This window comes from Motacilla alba, chromosome 23 (assembly GCF_015832195.1).
Source record: "Motacilla alba alba isolate MOTALB_02 chromosome 23, Motacilla_alba_V1.0_pri, whole genome shotgun sequence".
Lineage (NCBI taxonomy): Eukaryota > Metazoa > Chordata > Aves > Passeriformes > Motacillidae > Motacilla > Motacilla alba.
Window position 1 is genome coordinate 5,114,679 of NC_052038.1, and position 18,656 is coordinate 5,133,334.

Here is an 18,656-nt window from a genome sequence, read left to right on the forward strand (position 1 = left end):
AAAGGAGCATCCCTAAAATCCTTGTGTGATGTTTTCTGCCCATTCCCCAAATGTGGATTCACACGGAGCTGCTTTTGCTGCTGCTCTGAGCTCTCCCAGCATGGATCCCATCCGTGGCTGTAATTGCTTGTGGGTTTTATGGGGTGTGTGGGAAGGGCTGGCGCATTGCTCAGCATTCCCAAAGGTTTTAATGAAGGGAGCCCCAGGGGAATGTGTGGGAGCAGGGATCATTCCTGCCCCCAGCCCCGCGGGAAGCAGAGCTGCTTGCTAAGATCCAGAGATTTCAAAGAGCAGAGAGGCCAACTGGTGGTTCTTCGGCTGGGAAAGAGGCAATTATTCCCTGCTGACCTCTCACTTCCCTATAAAAATGGGATATTAATAGGCCACCAGCCCCCTCCTGCCCAGCCCTTGGCTCTGTGGCTGATTCCCCAGGGAGCAGCTGCCCAAACGTGCTGGAAATGCTGCCAGGAGCGTGGAGCCTTTTCAGGGAGCACGGAGACTGTGGCCAGCCAACCGTTGGGAATTCCTTGGGGCTGAAGGAAGGAATATTTCTACCCTGGAAAGTCCAGGCAGGATTCTCTCAGATCTTCCCAATGCCACGGTTTGGGTTTAAGTGCTGCCAACTCAGAGCAGAGTCGTTCCCATCGTGGCGTGTTTTATCCAGGATCTAAATATCCACGGAGAACTGGGTACCACAGGCTTTTCCAGCTCCTCTTATCCCACACCTCTGCAGTATCAGAGCAATCAGAGGGGGTGAGGAAGCCTGGGAATTTCCTGGGCAGTGCTGGATGCTGACACCAGACCTCTCCCAGGATTTTGCTGCCTGCTCCCAGCCCAGCTCTGCTCTCGTATCCCACTTTTTACTGCAGGCAGAAAGGTTTGCAGCTTCATTGCTCAATACATTCCTGCTTTTAACTGAATTATACTCGACCCAGGCCCTAATTCAGCCTTTGGGCACTTCATGAACCAGCAAGAGTTTGTTTAGCAATGAACATCCAAAGGGTGAGGATGGATCCAGGAGCAGCACGTGGATGGCACTGCCACGGAGTGCGTGCCTAATCACTGCCAGCACATCTCTCTGGGAGGAATCTCCCTTTCCCACAAGCAGATTGCCAGCAGGACGCAGTGTTTGGAAGAGGATGGCTCAACCTTGGCTGCCTCTCACAGCACCATCCCTGCTGAGAGCCTGACACCGGGGTGAGGAACCTCCACATCCCAATTAAATCCCTCCCACGCCGAGCCAGGAATCAATAAAGTGCTTCGCCAGGCAGGAATCTCCCCGGCCTCTGGGATGGAGGGAGAGGCCTGCAATGGGCTGGTTTGTTGTTTCCAAATTGCTGAGAGACCTTTTGCTGCTCTCATGAGCCTGCTGAGCTTGCTGCTCACCCTGATCCACGGGTGATCCCAGCTCCCCGGGCTCGGGGGAGCTCATCCAGCTCGGACAAGCTGGGGATCGGCACCTGGACTCACATTGGTGCCTTTGCTTTGCTCTCCTTCTCCCCACGAGGCCGGGGGGCTGCCTAGGGAGGGGGTGAGGCTGGTTTGAAGCAGCTCAGGGGGTGAGGACACGCTTCAGAATCCAGCCAGGGGGGTTTGGCACCTTTTTGGGCAGCTGAGGTGGGGGAGCTGTGAAGGGGCTCCTCAAACTGGAGCTTGTCCAGCTCCCGAGGGCTGGCCCAGAGCTGTGCTGGCAGGGGACGTTTTACCTGAGCTGTGTCACCTCTGCTCTCCATCTCACAAAAATAAACCTGACCTGAGCTGCTCTACGGGCTGGCACCTCACGGTGAGGCTGTTTGCAAGTCACAAAGGCTCTTGTGGCCTATTTTGGGGTCTTCCACCATCACCCCACTGCTCTTTGAGCCTCAGCAGTGCCCCGAGCCCAGCCCAGCTCCCCTCTCTTCATTAGCTCAGCCTAACGAGGAGAGGACTGCTGGCAGAGCAGGGGCAAAATGAAATCCTATTCCTGACTTGCCAACCACCCTGAGTGTTTCCTCAGGGACCTTCTGGAGCAGTGGGAGTGATGGGAGGGCATCACCCACCCAGGTGGGATTTGGGGTTGCCAAGGAGCATTGGTGTGAAGATTATTTCTCAACCACCTCGTCCTCCTGCTCCCACTTGCCCTCCTCACTCACCTTGGCATCACCTTGGCAAAAAATGGTCCTGCCTGGCCAAAATCCCTGAATTCAGAGCAGGGCCTGTGCTCCGTGCCACTCACCAGCCCTTGCCCTGGCATTGCCAGGGGGGAATTTGCACCAGTCCCTCCTGGGAATGACAGCTTTAATCTCTCATGACAGGAATGATTTTAAACCCACTCACACAAGCTCTGGGTCCAAAGGGGGCAGACCCTGGAGCCTCCATCCCTGCCTGGGAATGATTTCCTCCCCGTGGGCTTTTCCAATGACTCTCACTTCCCTATAAAAGTGGGATATTAATAGACCAGCCCCCTCCTGCCATGGCTTGGCTCTGTGCTGATTCCCCGGGGAGCAGCTGCCCAAACGTGCTGGAAACGCTGCCAGGAGTGCCAAGGCTTGCGTGCCTTGGTGGCCTTGTGGCCACATCCTCGGCAGGGCTGGGGACACGGAGCTGGTGGTGACGCTGCTGCTGCCTCTGTGTGACCTTGGGAAAATCACTCTGTGCCCTCATCCCTGTGTTCCTGCTCTGGAAAACAGGGCCAGCACAAACCCTCTGCCTCTCCTGGGTGCAGGGAGAGCCTGTCAGGACCCTTGGCACGGGTGGCACAGGAGGAGGAGGCAGTGGGGCGTGCGTGGCACCACCCCAAAGTCACAGAGCTCACCGTGAGCTCCTGGGAAGGTGGCACAGGCACCTCCCGGCCCAGGCAGGAGCAGGAGGTGGGTATGGGCAGGGACACAACTCCCTGTTTACTCTGGGATGCCAAGCGAGGTGATCCAAGGATAAGGAAGAGCAGGGAAGTGGCCCAGTTTACAGAAACCCCGAGTGCTGTCACAACTGCAGACGCCTCCATTGTGCCGTGGTGTTTTCCTCATGGCTCCCTCGTTCCCTTTGGGAATATTTCATTGATCTCCCCGGGTCTGGCACTTGTGAAACAGCAACTTCAGGAGCCGATGCCTGGCCAAGGATGGGTGGCAGAGCTGAAGGCATCTGGGGCTTGCTGCAGCCCAAAATGTAACTCCAGCAACTCCCAGGGATGGCTGGAGAGAAGGAATTTCCACTCCCTGGAGCTCTGCATCCCTAATAATCACCCCCAGGCTCCTGGAATGCAAGATATCCTGGCAATCAGCAGGCTGCAAATCAAAGCAGCTGTTCCACCAACATCCTGCAGCCAGCCAAGGAGACAGCCCTCGGCTGGTTTGGGCTGGGGAGCTCCACCAGCACTGCCCACTTTACACCCACACGGTGACTGCTGGGGCCGGTGAAGGCAAGAGTGGACTTGGGTCCATCCTGGTAGCTCCAAAATGAGCTCCAGCTCAAGGGACTACTGCCTTCCCAAAGATCCCCCACTCCAGGGGAGCTGCTCAGCTCGGAGGGGCCTGGCTTTTGTGGCCGGGATGTGCAGTGCCCCTGGAGAGGGGGTTCCTCTGGGGCTGCTGGGGTTCCTCTGGGGCCACCGGGGTTCCTCTGGGGCCACGGTGCTTCGCCAGCGTTCACAGAGCTCCCAGCAGAGCCCTGCTGGGCCCTGGACAGCCGGGCAGGGGCACAGGCAGAGCAGAGCTGGCTTTGCCCCCTCCACTCCGGTTCAGCCCTGTGACACGAACCGGGGCCGCTGCTCAGGTGCCCAAAACCTCCCCCTGCTCCTGCCCAGCGCAGGGCGAGGGGCTCCGCTCCCTCTCCCCGTTTCCACAGCTCCCTCCCCGGGGATGCCGGGCTGCGAGCGCCCGGCGCTGCCCGTGCCCGGTGCCGCGGGGCTGCGCGTCCCAAATCGCCGCCTCTCCCGCACCCAATTCCCGGCAAAGTCCCCCCAAACTCCGTCCCCTCGGCGCAGCCCTGTCCGCTCACTGTGCTCCCCTCCGGGGGTCTCTCCTGGCCCCGAACCCCCTCCCCACAGCCCGGCAGCCGCTCCCGGGGCCCGGCCGCCCGTACCTGCCTCCACCGGGCGCAGACCGGCGTAGCTGAAGCAGAGCAGGAGCGCGGCGCCGGTGCAGCCGAGGAAAGGCTCCATCCCCCGCGGCCGCTCGGGGCCGGGCCGAGCCGCTCCGGGCCGGGCCGGGCCGGGCCCCGCCGGCGGCGCGTCCTGCGGGCGCGGCGGAGCCGTTCAGCACCGCGGAGAGCGCCGGGGCCGCTGCCGCCGGTACCGCCGGTGCCGCCCGGTGCCGCCCGGTGCGGCGCGGCTCGGCGGGGCTCCGCTCCGCCCGGCAGCGCCCGGCTCGCCTCGGCTCGGTTCGGCACGGCACGGCACGGCACGGTACGGTACGGCTGGGCTCGACCGGGAGGCGGCCCCGCCGAGCCCCGGCTCCGCCCGCTGCAGCGCCGGGCAGCCCCGCTCCGGTCCCTCCCCCGGCCCCGGGGGCGGCGGGACGGTGGCGGCTCGGGCCCCCCGCCCAGCACGGCCCCGCTCGCTGCCTCAGTTTCCCCGTCCCGCCCCCGCAGGGGTCCCGGCACAGCCGTCCCGGGGGTGCTCGGACACCGGGGGTCCCATCCCGGCCGGGAGCAGCCCTGGGGGACAGCAGCGGGGACGTGCCACCGCCGGGGTGTCACACAGCCCCTGCGGGTCAGCAGACGCTGAATTCCGAGGGAAGCGGATCCGAGGAGCCTCTGGAATTAGCCGTGCCTCCAGGTTAATTAACCGGCACCCTCTGATTGATGCTCGCTGGCGATGGGAACAGAATCCAGGTCCCCGGCTCAGCTGCCAAATCCTGCGACACTGGAGGGGGACCCTGCTGTGACCCCGCTGCTGCTCCCCACCAGCGCTGGGGCGTCCTGGCCCTGGCAGGGGCTGCACATGGGGGCTGGGTGGCTCTGGGCACGGGTGGCACCTTCCAGCCCCCAGGGACAGCCCTGCCTGGGGCACCCGGCCGTGCTGAGGGTGGCGGGTGCTGGCTGTGTGTCCCTCACTGTCCTTGTGTCCCAGGTGTCCATCTGCCACCTGCCCAGGTGTGCTGGGGACTCCCAGGAGCATCACTGGGGTCCCCACGTTTATGGCAATCCTGGTCTCTATGGTTTGGTGTACGGCCTGATGGTTTCTCCCTGCTCACCCCTGCAGATGGATGCAGAGGGGGCTGAATCAGGTGTGAGGGGCTCTGGCAGCCCCTGCCACCCTCCCCTTGCCACCCTCCGGCCAGGCATGGGCACAGTTCTGCTTGGGGGACACAGTGACAGACCCCCCGCCAGCTGGGGAGTCCCCAAAATCCTTCCTGGACAAGTGACAGGCACCCAAGGGAGAGCAGAAAAGCCAGGGGACAGCCAGGGGACAGCCCTGTCCTGCCACACCTGTGCCACTCCACCTCTTTCCCCAGCGTGGGTGATGACAATTGCCAGCACGGCGTCTGTGCCACGCTCCTGCTGCATCCCAGGGAAATGCCTGTGGTGCCTCCCTTTCATCTCCTGCCTGGCAGCAGATTAAAATTTCATCACTTCAGCTCCGGAGAAGGTGCAGGGGAGGAGCAGGAGCCCCGGGATGGACAGCGGGGTTCAGCCCCTCGCTGGAGCTGCCTGCCCTGGGCTCGGGGTCCCCAAATCCAGACACAAATGGCTGGAATGGAAGGAGCAGGATTTGGGCACTGCCATGCAGGGGTGGCTGGAATGGAAGGAGCAGGATTTGGGCACTGCCCTGCAGGGATAACTGGGATGGAAGGAGCAGGATTTGGGCACTGCCATGCAGGGATAAGTGGGCTGGAAGGAGCAGGATTTGGGCACTGCCCTGCAGGAATAACTGGGATGGAAGGAGCAGGATTTGGGCACTGCCATGCAGGGATAAGTGGGCTGGAAGGAGCAGGATTTGGGCACTGCCATGCAGGGATAAGTGAGCTGGAAGGAGCAGGATTTGGGCACTGCCATGCAGGGGTGGCTCCAGGCCAGGCTGCTGCTTCCCCTGGGGCTTCCTTCACCAGAACACGAGGCTGGGCAGGAGACACTGCCGGGCTCAGGCTCCTGGTGGTGCCTCCTCCATGGCCTGCACACCTGGAGCAGCACCACAAACCCTGAGTTCTGCTACCAGTGACGCCAGAACAGCTCCAGGAAGGCAAAGCTGAGGTCCCAGCAGGATGTGCCTCCGTGCCAGCAGCAGCAGCAGCAGCAGCAGCTTCCCTGTCTCCGCAGAGGGAATTCCGAGTCCCCCAGCAGTGAGATGGAGGGATTGACACACAAAACCGAGGATTCCCTGCCTGCCTGGACCCCATCCTGGGCCAAGGCTGAGCCCCAGCACATGGGACGGGCAGTGTTTTGCCCCAGTGGCTCCTGGCAGATGTGACAAGGCTGGTCTCTGTCATCCCACTGCCTCCCAGGCTCCCACAGGAGGCTTCTGGATGTGTCCTGGTATTTTTCCAGAGGCTGAACACAGCTAACACCACAATTCCTTGTCTTTTTCCTCTCCCCCTTTCCAAATAAAGGAGGAACGTTGCTCTTTTCCAGCCCCACGACATCTGCCACGCCCAGCAGGTGCCCTGGGATGTCACCACCCCTCTGAGGTCCCCTCTGAGGGCTCTCCCGGGTTCCATGGGACAGCCCACACTCTGCTTGTCCTTTCCCTGTCCCCTCTCCTTCCCCACCGCTGGCCAAAGCTTTTTGGGGTGTCCTGGTCGCCCTGGGCTCCCCGCGCAGCGCGGAGCCTCCTCCACCTCCCCAGCCCATCGCTATTCAAGTCACACGACGCCCGTCACGCGTCCCCCGTCTGCCAATTAAGTCACAGCTCTAATTACGCACTCGGGCTCCGCAGACGCTCCTCTTCCCTCTCCCGGCACCAGACGGACACCTGGGAGGCCACCAGCTGTCCCACCCCTCGCAGCCAGCCCTCCTCCCCGGGCTGGGCTCTGCCAGGGGCCGAGACACCAAAAAATTGTCCCTAAATCGGCGTTGGGGTGTGGGGCCGTGGTGAGGGGATTGCTGTGTGTGCAGCCCACGAGGGAAATGGGTCTGGATGTCCCCCAGGAGTGACAGTCCCAGCCCTGGGGGGGTGTGGTGGCACAGAGGGGGGTACTGAGGGGGTGCAGGGGGTTCAGGAGGTGCAGGGGGTGCGGGGTACAGGGAGCTCAGGGGGTACAGAGGGTACAGGGGTGTGGGGAGTGCGGGGTACAGGGGGTTCCTGGGGTTCAGGAGGTGCAGATAGTGCGGGATACAGGGGGCTCAGGAGGTACAGGGGGTTCAGGGGGTGCAGAGGGTTCAAGGGGTTCAGGGGGTTCAGGAGGTGCAGGACGTGCGGGATACAGGGGGTTCAGGAGGTACAGGAGGTACAGGGGTTACAGGGGTTACAGGGGGTTCAGGGGGTGCGGGATTCAGGGGGTGCGGGATTCAGGAGATGCAGGGGGTTCGGGGGGTGCAGGAGGTGCGGGATTCAGGGGGTTCAGGGGGTGCAGGAGGTACAGGGGGTACAGGGGTTACAGGGGGTTCAGGGGGTGCGGGATTCAGGAGATGCAGGGGGTTCGGGGGGTGCAGGAGGTGCGGGATTCAGGGGGTTCAGGGGGTGCAGGAGGTACAGGGGGTTCGGGGGGTGCAGGAGGTGCGGGATTCAGGGGGTTCAGGGGGTGCAGGAGGTGAGGGATACAGGGGGTTCAAGGGGTTCGGGGGTTCAGGGGGTGCAGGAGGTGAGGGATACAGGGGGTTCGGGGGGTTCAGGGGGTGCAGGAGGTGCGGGGATTGCGAGGAGCCCCCGCATCCCGGCGCTGCCGAAAGCCGCTGCTGCCATCTGCCGACACCGCGCCCGCTCCGGCCCCGCGGAGCGCCGGGAGAGGACGGGGGGCACAGCCGGGACCCCCCAACATCCTCCCGGCACCCCCGGCACAGGACCCGCGCCCGGCCCCGCTGCGTCCCGCGGGTTCTGCCGCAGGGGGCTGGGGACAGCCGGGCTTGGCCAGGAGGGGACCGGGGTGTCCCCGCTCGGAGCCCCCCGGCTCGGAGACCCCCGGCCCCGCTGTCCCGGCCGCTGCTGCCCCGCCGCGTCCCCGAGGGTCCCTCGGTCACCCCATGGGAAGGGGCGAGAAGCCACGAGAGGGAGCCCGGGGCCCGCGCGTGGCCGCTGCCCTGGGGACAGTGGTGGCACTGGTGGCACTGGTGGTGGCGTTTAACCCCTGCGTTCCTTGAGGAGGGCAGGGGGACAAGGCACAAGTCCGGGTGCAGACGCCCCTGGGCAGCCCCCCCAGTGCCACCCATTCCTGTCCCAACGGGGCCGTGCCCTTCCCGGGATGGCAGTGCCACCTCCGCAGCCCTCAGTGCCCGGGCTGGGGACACGACAGGGACAAGCTGCAGCCCCGGGCCAGCCCTGGCACGTCCTGGTCCCCCAGCAGAGCCCGAACCGGGGCAGCTGGAGCAGAGCCTGGCCCGGCTCAGGGACACCCCTGTGCCCGAAGTGCCCCAAAGCACGGCCCAGGCGGCGTCACGGCGCTGCTGAGGGCACGTGTCCGGGTGCCAGCACCCCACGGGGACTGGCACGGTGTCCCCAGGAGCCCCGACCTTGGCTGGCAGGGCGAGGTGAGGGCGACGTGCTGCAGGGCGGCACCGCGGGCACTGCAACTGGGGACACGGGGACACAGGGATACAGGGACACAGGGACATGGGGACACAGGGACACGGGGACAAGGGGATACAGGGACATGGGGACATGGGGACACAGGGATACAGGGACAAGGGGACATGGGGATACAGGGGACAAGGAGACACAGGGATATGGGGACATGGGGATATGGGGGACATGGGGACACGGGGAACATGGGGACACGGGAGACACAGAGGACATGGCAATACGGGGACATGGAGACACAGGGACATGGGGACACAGGGACACAGAGACATGGGGACAAGGGGACACGGGGACACAGGGGTACGGGGACATGGGAATATGGGGACACAGGGACACGGGAAACACGGGGACATGGAGGACATGGCAATATGGGGACACGGGGTCACGGGGGATACAGGGACACGGGGGTCACGGGGGACACGGGATACGGGGACACGGGGATATGGGGGACAAGAGGACACAGGGGACACGGGGATATGGGGGACATGGGGATATGGGGGACATGGGGACACGAGGGACATGGGGACACGGGGGACAAGAGGACACAGGGGACACGGGGTGGAGCCGCTCCGTTATGAAATGTTACGAAACGTCCCCGCATCCCGCGCTGCTAAGTCAAGGTTTAGCGGAGAGCGGCTCCTGATCCAGATGAGATGGGGCATCACAAAGGGCTTTGTGTTCCAGGAAGCCTATTAGAGCTTAAATTATACAAATGGGCTTTTTACCAAAGATCCTCATTATCTGCGCATTCGCTTTTAATCCCCGGCTATTCCCCTGCCCCACCCTGCCCCGCTTACCTTCCCCGTGTCCTCCGCAGGGCCAGGACGCGGGGACAGGGACAGGGACACGCTCTGGGGACAGGGACACACTCTGGGCACAGGGACAGGGACACACTCTGGGGACAGGGACACACTCTGGGGACAGGGACATGCACTGGGGACAGGGACATGCACTGGGGACAGGGAGAGGGACACGCTCTGGGGACAGGGACATGCTCTGGGGACAGGGACAGGGACACACTCTGGGGACAGGGACACGCTCTGGGGACAGGGACAATGACACGCTCTGGGGACAGTGTGGGCCAGTGGGGAGGGGTCTGTGGGGTATTTGGGACACCCTGGTTGTGCTCACCGGTACAACGAGTGGCTGAGCCCCTCCTGCTTTGCCCTGTCCCAGTCTGTCCCAGTACCCCAGAAGGTTTCAGGGGTGGTGTCTGTTGTGTGCTGAGCACCCAAACCTCCCCGGGCACACCCACAGCCATCCTGGCTGCACCTGCACTCCTTCCGTGCCACCCTGGCCGTGTGGGCACCCACGAGGATGCTCCCGTGGGCACTGGGGGGGTGATGAGGGCGGTGAGGCTGATGCTGGACCCCAAATCACCGAGCTCTGGGCACCCTGAGCATCACCGAGTCCCGTCAGCTCGGGGACCACAGGCAGGGCCTGGCCGAGGCCACCACACACTGCCCGGGACACACAGAGGTGTGTGGGAGCCCTGAACCCCCATTCTGGGGCACAGGGACACCGCGGGGTGCCCTCCCGGGGTGTCCCTTCCCGGGGTGTCCCCTCCTACCATGTCCCCTCCCGGCGTGTGTCCTCCCGCCGTGTCCCCTCTCGGGGTGTCCCCTCCCGCCGTGTCCCCTCCCTCCGTGTCCCTTCCCGGGGTGTCCCTTCCCCAGGTGTCCCCTCCCGGGGTGTCCCTTCCCCAGGTGTCCCCTGCAGGGGTGTCTCCTCTCGGGGTGTCCCTTCCCGGGGTGTCCCCGGCAGCCCCACCCCACCCAGCTCTGCCGCAGCGGATCCTCGGGGGCTTCACGGCTGCCATGGCAACGCAGGAAATTCCCACCGAAATCCCTGCAGGGAGGAGGAGGAGGAGGAGGAGGAAAACCGGGAGGAAAACGAAGGGGAGCTCCCAGGCAGGCTCAGCAGCACCCCAGTGTGTCCCCAGCAGCGTTGGGACGATGCCACGGTGGCACTTGGGGCTGTTCCAGCCTCTCCTGGCAGCACCACCCGGCCCGGAGCAGCCCTGCCCGCCCTGGCACCCCCGGGGCATCCCGAGCTGTGCAGCCCGAACCCGTGGCAAGGGCTGCCGGAGGGGGCTCCGGCCATAAACCCAAATATTTTGGGGTGGAGGGGGTGGGAGCCAGGCAGGGTGAGCCGGGGGGGGTTTGCCCCCCGTGCCAGGGACCCTGTGGATCCCTGGGGGTTTGATGTCCCTGCCCGTGCCCCCCTCCTGGGCATTATCCTCCCTGTCCCTCCTGCAATCCCTTCCAGCTCGGGGATTAGGTGGGTTTAGGGTCGGGTTGGAGTCGGAAATGGGATGCTTTCAAATCAGCCTGCGTCAGTTGTGCCTCTGTCACTCATGCCCAGGGGGATTAAAATAGATATGAAGATTATCAGAGGGGAGGTGGCATCCCCCACCTTGGGGCCTCCACTCTCCGCCAGCCCTGTGGGGTGCTCAGCTCCAGCCCCCCGGGATGTCATCCCAAAGGCACAAACATCTCCCTTTCCCTCAGCTTTCTGCTCCCACCCCCTTCTCAAATCTCTTTCTACAACAAATCTCTTTCTACAACAAATCTCTTTCTACAACCTTTCTGCTCCCACCCCATCCCAGCCTCTTCCCAAATCTCTTTCTACAACAGGAGAGGAGAAAACACCCCTGCAGCATCTCCCCTCCCCAGCCCCCGTGTTTCCAGCCCAACCCCATTCCCAAAACGCTGCGCTGGGCTGGAGCCCCGTGCACAAAGCCCTGCCTGGAGCTCAGGGAGGGTTCCCAGGCTCACGAGTGGGAATTTTGCTCCTTGCTGTGGAGTGTCAAGTCCCTGTGCTCCTCGGGGCCTGGGCTGCTCCAGTTCTCCACCTCTGTTTGGTCCAGAGCTGCTCACCCGTGTTCCAAACCACACCTCTGGGGTTTGGGTGCTGTGCCAGCACTGCTCCCTGTCTCTGCCCCGCTTCAGCCTGGCTTTGAGGCCAGGAGGTGCCAGGTCTCCCTGGGGGGGTGCCCAACGCCCCTCGGCCTCAGTGGGTTGGAAACTCACCCAGTGCCACCCCTGCCACGGCAGGGCCACCTTCTGCTCTCCCAGGCTGCTCCAAACCCCGTCCACCCCAACCTTGGATGCTTCCAGGGAGGGTCAGCCACAGTTTTTTAATGCCCAGGAGATTTTGGGGTGAATTAACCCCATGCTGGCTCCTTCCCCCCATCTCCCCATTGTGGAGCAGCCACCACAGCACACCCCTGCTCCCCCAGGCCAGCGGTGGGGCGCTGGATTTAATCCCTCGATGCTTTTTTGTTTGTGTAATTCCAAGGAGAGTGGCTCTTGCTCCCATCTGCCCCTGCCATCTGCTGCCCGCGGCCACCCCGGGCTGCGCCGAGGAGGGAGCCCAGGGACCCTGCTGGGAATGGCACCTCCTCATGGGGAGCATCTGTCCCCACTGGAGCCTTTCCCAGGGCTCCGAAAGCCACTTTGCTCCTCGCCGGACTCACTGGGGGAGCTTTGCTGCCCTCGCCCGAGTCCTGGGGACACCCAGCCCAAAATGTCCCTTTCTGGTCCCAAAAAGCCTGGCTTGGCACCTTCTGGGGCCAGTGGGGACAGCATGTGCCAGCGTTCCCAGTGCCCTCCCAGTGCTCCCAGTGCCCTCCCAGTGCTCCCAGTATCCCCAGAGCTCTCAGTCCCCCAAGACTTCTCAGTGTTCCGAGTGTTCCCAGTGCCCAAAGACTTTCCAGTCCACCCAGTGCTCCTTCCCAGTGTTCCCAGTGCCTGAAAAACCTCCCAGTGTTCCCAGTGTTCCCAGTTCCCATTCCCCGTGCTCCCAGAGACCCCCAGCCCCTCCTCCGGGGGTTCAGGGGCTGCACCCCGAGCTCTCCTCCGTGGGGCGAAGTCCCGGGGGGGTGCGTTGTGTCCCGGGGGGGTCCCGGGGGATGCTGCCGGTGCTGCCCCCGGTGCCGGTGCCCCTCCGGTGCCGATGCTCCTGGTGCCCCCCCGGTGCCGGTGCCCCCGGTGCCGGTGCCACCCCGGTGCCGGTGCCCCCGGTGCCGGTGCCCCCCGGTGCCGGTGCCCCCGGTGCCGGTGCCCCCGGGTGCCGGTGCCCCCCCGCCTCCCGCGCTGCTGCGGGCGCTCCCGGCGGGCGCTCCCGGGCTGCGGTGGCGGCGGCGACAGCGGCCGTCTCCGGGCAGGTAGGAGGTGGCGGGGACAGGGGGCCCGGGGGGGACACGCACACACACGAGCGGGGGGCACCGAGGAACCGCAGAGCCCGGGGCACCGGCACGGAGCCAGCCCCGGGCACGTCCGTGCGGCCGCAGAGCCGCCCCCGCCCCGCCGCAGCTTTCGGGGGTGCTCGGGGTCCCCCGCGGTCCCCGACGCTCCTTTCGGGGTGCCCGGTGATGCCTCTCCGCGGGAGGGACCCTCCCGTGGGGGTGTCCCGGCAATCGGACGGTGCCCGGTTTGGGGGGAATCCCCCGGAGCCCCCCCCTCCCCACCGGAGAGGATTCCCGGGGGGGCCCAGCCGCCCCTCCGGAGGTCTCCGCTTTGGGGGGGTCCTGGCAGAGCCCTCTCGGGGTGCTGAGGCCCCCGCGGGTGCCCTCCTCAGCGGCGGGAGCTGCCCCGGGCAGTGGGGAGGGGTCACAGACCCCGGGCATTGGGGGTGGGGGTCGTGCCAGCCCCGAGGGGACAAAACTGGGGACCCCTGAGTGGGGTGGGGACACGCAGATCCTTCCTCGGGCTGCTGGGGCGGGGCTGGATGGAGTGAGGGGTGATGGAGAGACCCTGTGGGGTCCCAGCCCCCCGAAACTGGGGGGGGGGGTCGGGGTCCAGCCCTACCTGGCTGCTCCTCCTGGGGAGTCCCGTTTGCCCTGAGATCCAAAGGAAACTTTGGGGGTTTGGGGGTGCTGGGGCCTCTCCCTGCTCTGGATGAAGCAGCTCCAGGCAGCCTCTGAAGCCCCCACTGCACCCCGTGCCCCCCAGGACGGTGGGACCGGGTCAAGGTCACCACAGGGTCCCCAGGCTGGGTTCTGGGCACCCTCCCTGGTGAGCTCCTCCTTGCTGGGCTGGGCTGCGCTGGGTCCCCCCGGGCTGGGGGCACCCTGGGGCAGGGACAGAGCCCCGAGCAGGTCCCTGGCACCCCCAGCCCTTCCTGGGGCTCCAGTGCCCGCCGGAGGCATCAAACATTAACGGGGAGAGCGGAGGAGCTGAAGATAACCCTCCTGCGAGGGACCTGACCCGGATCCGGCCGGCCCCAAGCTGGGCCGGACCCAGAACCGCAGGCGCGGCTCTGCCGGGGCCCCCTCCCCTCCTCGGGGCCGCTGTGCCCGGCTGATCCCACCTAAATATCCCCTATTTATTATGCAAATGAGCTCTAGGGGCTGATTACGCAAACAGGAGGGGGCTGGCGCTGCCTGGCGCTGGCTGCTCCCCGGGGCTGGCCCCGACGGCTCAGAGCGGCCGGCGGGGATGGAGGGAGCAGCCTCGGCGTCCTGCCGGCTGTCCGGGGGCTGCCAGCCAGCGCTGCCCCGTCCCTGTCCCCTCCTGTAGCGCACAGGGACCCCCCCGAGCCCGGCCGGGCCCTCGTCCCCCCCAGCCGGGGCGCGTCCCAGCGCGATGGGGAAGCAGAACAGCAAACTGCGGCCGGAGATGCTGCAGGACCTGCGGGAAAACACCGAGTTCTCCGACCTGGAGCTGCAGGGCTGGTACAAGGGCTTCCTGAAGGACTGTCCCTCGGGCATGCTGGACGTGGAGGAGTTCAAGAAGATCTACGCCAACTTCTTCCCCTACGGCGACGCCTCCAAGTTCGCCGAGCACGTTTTCCGCACCTTCGACACCAACGGCGACGGCACCATCGACTTCAGGGAGTTCATCATCGCCCTGAGCGTCACCTCCCGCGGCAAGCTCGAGCAGAAGCTCATGTGGGCCTTCAGCATGTACGACCTGGATGGCAACGGCTACATCAGCCGGGAGGAGATGCTGGAGATCGTGCAGGTACCGGGCTGCCCCGCCGCGGCTCCTGCGGAGCTCTCTCGGGTGTCACCGCGGTGCCGCCGCGACTGTCGCCTCCCGGGGTGTGGCTGGGTTGAGGGTTTCACGCTGCGAGACCCCCGGGACAGGGTTTGGCTGCAGCAGGGATGAAGCTGTTGCTGCCTTGCAGCTGTGGCTGCGGGGGTTATTTTATTCTGGAGCATCCCGAGTCCTTCCCTGCCTGGGGATGTCCCTTTGTCGCCTCATCCCGGGACTCTCCCGCGCTTCCAGGGCGGGCAGTTGTCCCCCTGCATGCCTGGTGGGGTTGGCAAATGGGTAGGAGACGCTTTCCTCGCCCAAACCCCACCCCGGTGATTCTCACGGGCACTGCAGCAGCATCCCAGCGGCCAAAGCCTCCCGGCAGGAGCAGCTCCAGCCCCGGCTGTGCTGGGAGCCGAGGGAGCCACAGCCCGATCCCATGGGAAGGGTGACAAACAGCAGCCCCATTCCCAGGGAGCAAAGCCCAGAGCTCTGTCCCCGTCCCAGGTGGGCAATGCCCCCCTCACCCACCCTCACCCCCTGTCCTTCCCCCAGGCCATCTACAAAATGGTCTCCTCTGTCATGAACATGCCTGAAGACGAATCCACGCCGGAGAAAAGGACGGACAAAATCTTCCGACAGATGGATACTAATAACGACGGTAAATGAGAGGAGCTGCAGGGGATTAGGGCAAGGTCTCATGGCTAAATCCAGGGCTCGCAGGAGGAGCTGATTAAATGGCTCATGTCCGAGGGGCTCAGGGTGCTGGGCACCCCAGGGTGCCCCTCACGGGTGGGGAGGGGTCCGTGGGTGCTCCGGGTGGTCTCTGGTGCTGGGGGATGGCTGAGCCGTGTCCCCTTCCCCGCAGGGAAGCTCTCGCTGGAGGAGTTCATCAGAGGGGCCAAGAGTGACCCGTCCATCGTGCGCCTGCTGCAGTGTGACCCCAGCGGGGCCATGCAGTTCTGAGCCCCACGGATCCCCCCGAGCCCCCCCTGCCACCCCCGACCCCGCAGATGGTCACTGTCCCTTGCCCAGCCCCTGCAGTCCCCGCTGTGCCCCCACAGCCCCTCGGGGGATGAGAGCTGGAGCCCGGCTGGTATCGGGGTGAGGGGGGTCTGGGGGACAGTCCCCATCCCCGGGGGACAGTCCCAAACCCCGGGGGACAGTCCCAAGCCCCGAGGGACAGTCCCAAACCCCAGGGGACAGTCCCCATCCCCGGGGGGCTCCTGCACTGGCTTCACTGGTGGGAGGGTGGAGGCAGGCTGTGCCCTGAGCGAGGACAGTCCCCCCAGCACCAGGGCTTGGAGCAGGGTGGGACAGGCTGTGGCCAAGCCACTGCTGCAGGCGTGGGGACACAGCCTAGGGGACAAAGCCCCCGTGGCTGGGGGGTCCCCAGCACCCAGCCCCACACGGGCAGGGCTGGGTCAGCCCCTTCCCCACGGCGTGGGGCCGTGCTTCTGGGCTTTAATACCTGCAGAATAAAGTTTGTGTCAGTGCAGTCCGTGCCGGGAAAGGGGACACGGAACCCCTGGGGACAGCTCCAGGTGTGGATCCAGGCTGGTTTCATCCCTCACTGCAGCTCCAGGCAGCCCAAGGCCACAGGATGGGCTCGTGTTCCTGGGGATGCGTCCACACTTCCTGGGAGGCAGCTGAGTCCTGCCGTGGGGCTGTGCTGGTGCTGGAACGGGGCAGGAGTGGCCAGGACACATCCACAGGGACATTTATCCCTCAGAGCCGGGCGGTTTCTCCACTGTCCAGTCTCAGCAAGGCCAGGCACTGCCCGGGGCCGGGGCTCTCCACAGGGGCCGCCTGCAGAGAGACCTGGAAGCCGGAGGGAAGGATGAGAGTGGGAGCAGAGGGGTGGAAGCCTCGGGGCCACAAGTCACCCCTGGGCCCAGCCAGGTCTGCCCCAGCCCTGCAGGGAGGGGAGGGGTTGGAGCTGAGCCCGGTGAGCCAAAAATCACCTTCATCCGGAGCATCCCGCGGCAGCAGCTGAGGCGGAGGAGCTCGAGGGCGAGCAGGAGGCAGCGGATGCTGAAGAAGATCCCCACGGCCTCCAGCAGGAGGGAGATGAACCAGAGGGACAGCGTGGAGCTCTGGGACACAGCGGGAGCATCAGCCCCCTGCGCGTCCTCCCCACGCCCGGCACATCCCCGTCCCCACCCCGCGGGGCACTCACGTAGACGCGGGTGGGGTCGAAGGGGCACTCGCGGGACACCGGGGCGGTGCTGGCGGCGGAGCAGGGGGCCAGCAGCACCCGGCCCTGGTTGCCCAGGGTGAGGCCGATGGCCACGAGCAGCGCCAGCAGGCAGCACAGGCAGCACAGGCTGCTGCAGGCGCTCAGGGCCAGCAGCGCCCATTTCTGCAGGAGGGAGAGGAAGAGCAGGGACACAGGGATGTCCCCTCCCCGGGATGGACCCAGAGAGGGGCTGCGGGGGCTGTGCAGGCTCTCTGGGAGGGCTGCACCCACCCCGGGTGCTGGGAGAGGGGCTGGGGGCGCTTACGAGGGCAGCAGGGCCGAGGTAACGGGAGAGCAGCAGGGCAGAGACTCCACAGGAGACGGTCTGCGGGGAAGCACAGGGGGGTCGGCGAGGAGCAGCCCCTGGCCCAGGCACACCGGGCCCCTTTCCCTGCTGGGGCTGTCCCTGGGAGCTCGTCCAGGGCCAGCGTTCACCTCCCTCAGCCTCACCCAGTGAGGAGCCCCGGAGTGTGGAATTCCCCAGGAAAGGCTTCTTTAGGGCGGGGAAGGGGAGGCAGAGCAGCATCCATCCTGCATCCCATCTCCTCCCCACCCTACATCCCTCCCTACATCCCTCCCTCATCCCAAGCCCTCCCCACGCCCCCGCCGTGTCCCCAGCCCCGTTCCCGGCGGTACCAGCAGCGCGGCGATGACAGCGGCGCTGTTGGTGACACCGTAGTGCAGGGAGGTGGCGTCGCGGGCGGTGACCACGAAGCGCAGGACGGAGCCGTGCACCAGGGCCCCGGTGATGAAGTTGAGGTGCCCGACGATGAGGAGGATGAGCCCCGTTTTCATCAGCACCTTTCGGTGGCCGCTGCGATCCAGGCGGCCTGAGACGAGGGGAGAGGAGGGTGTGGGGTGGCCAGCACCGAGCTGTCCCTGCCTGCCACAGGAATTTGGGGACAGCCCCAGAGGACGTGGCCCGTGCTGGCAGGAGGTGATGTGGAAGCCACCGGTAGCCCAGATATGCAGACCACTGGTCCAGCCGGCTCTCTTGGGACTGGAGCAAAGGTGTGGGACCAGTGGCCATGGGGACAGGGTCCTTGTGGGGCTGGGAAGAGCTGGGGCTCCTCAGAGTGACAAAGCAGCTCTGGGAGAGCAGCTGTGCCCAAACGGCAGCTCCGGGGCTGGGTTCGGGCAGCCAGCACTTCGAGGAGTGACCGGGGGGCTGTTCCCCCTCTGGAACCCACCCTGACACAGCCATCACCACCAGCGCTCGGCCCAGCTCCTCCCTGACCCCACCCGAGTCCCTCAGCTCCTCCGCCTCCCCCCCTGCCTCAGTTTCCCCCGCAGAGGGCAGAGATGGAGCCCTCCTGTTGTGATCCCCGCCCAGAGCTGGACTCACCCGCTCGGCACATCTTCAGCGGGCCGCGATCAGCCCATCAGAGCCCCGCGGTGCCCCGGGGGCCTGCCCTGCCCTCAGCCCCCGGATCCATCGGCTCTGGGCGGGAGCGGGGCTGGGACGGGGCAGGACCAGGACACCGGGGCAGGACCAGGACACCGGGGCAGGACCAGGACACCGGGGCCACCCGGAGCCACCGCCTGCTGCTCCAGTTCCTGTCAGACCAGCTCCCCGGGACAAAGGGATAACTCCACCTTCTCCTGCGTGTCCCACCCCTGCCAAGCCAGCAGCCGTGCCGTGACATGCCGTGCCGTGCCGTGCCAATTCACCATTCCACGCTTCCTCATCCCCCTCCCCGTCCATCCCCACCCCCCCAGCACACCCCAAAGCCGGGGCAGCAGGCTGGGATCCGGCCAGGCAGGTGCCAACCACAGGCTGAGGGGCTGG

General features: G+C 65.5%; 2 protein-coding genes across 2 annotated transcripts; one reads left to right on the forward strand and one right to left on the reverse strand.

Annotated features, from left to right (window-relative positions):
• Window positions 1-14,025: 14,025 nt before the first annotated feature.
• LOC119711073 (neuron-specific calcium-binding protein hippocalcin) lies at window positions 14,026-16,126 on the forward strand. Its single transcript, XM_038160805.1, has 3 exons — window positions 14,026-14,613; window positions 15,184-15,289; window positions 15,497-16,126. The coding sequence occupies exons 1-3, from the start codon at window positions 14,236-14,238 to the stop codon at window positions 15,592-15,594; spliced, it is 582 nt and encodes a 193-aa protein (XP_038016733.1). The 5' UTR covers window positions 14,026-14,235; the 3' UTR covers window positions 15,595-16,126.
• Window positions 16,127-16,356: 230 nt separating this feature from the next.
• Window positions 16,357-18,225, reverse strand: LOC119711243 (transmembrane protein 54-like). Its single transcript, XM_038161179.1, has 6 exons — window positions 18,213-18,225; window positions 17,504-17,697; window positions 17,133-17,192; window positions 16,808-16,990; window positions 16,593-16,724; window positions 16,357-16,449 (listed from the first exon to the last, which is right to left on the reverse strand). Exons 1-6 carry the CDS (start codon window positions 18,223-18,225, stop codon window positions 16,357-16,359), a joined length of 675 nt encoding a protein of 224 aa, XP_038017107.1.
• Between the last annotated feature and the right edge of the window lie 431 nt (window positions 18,226-18,656).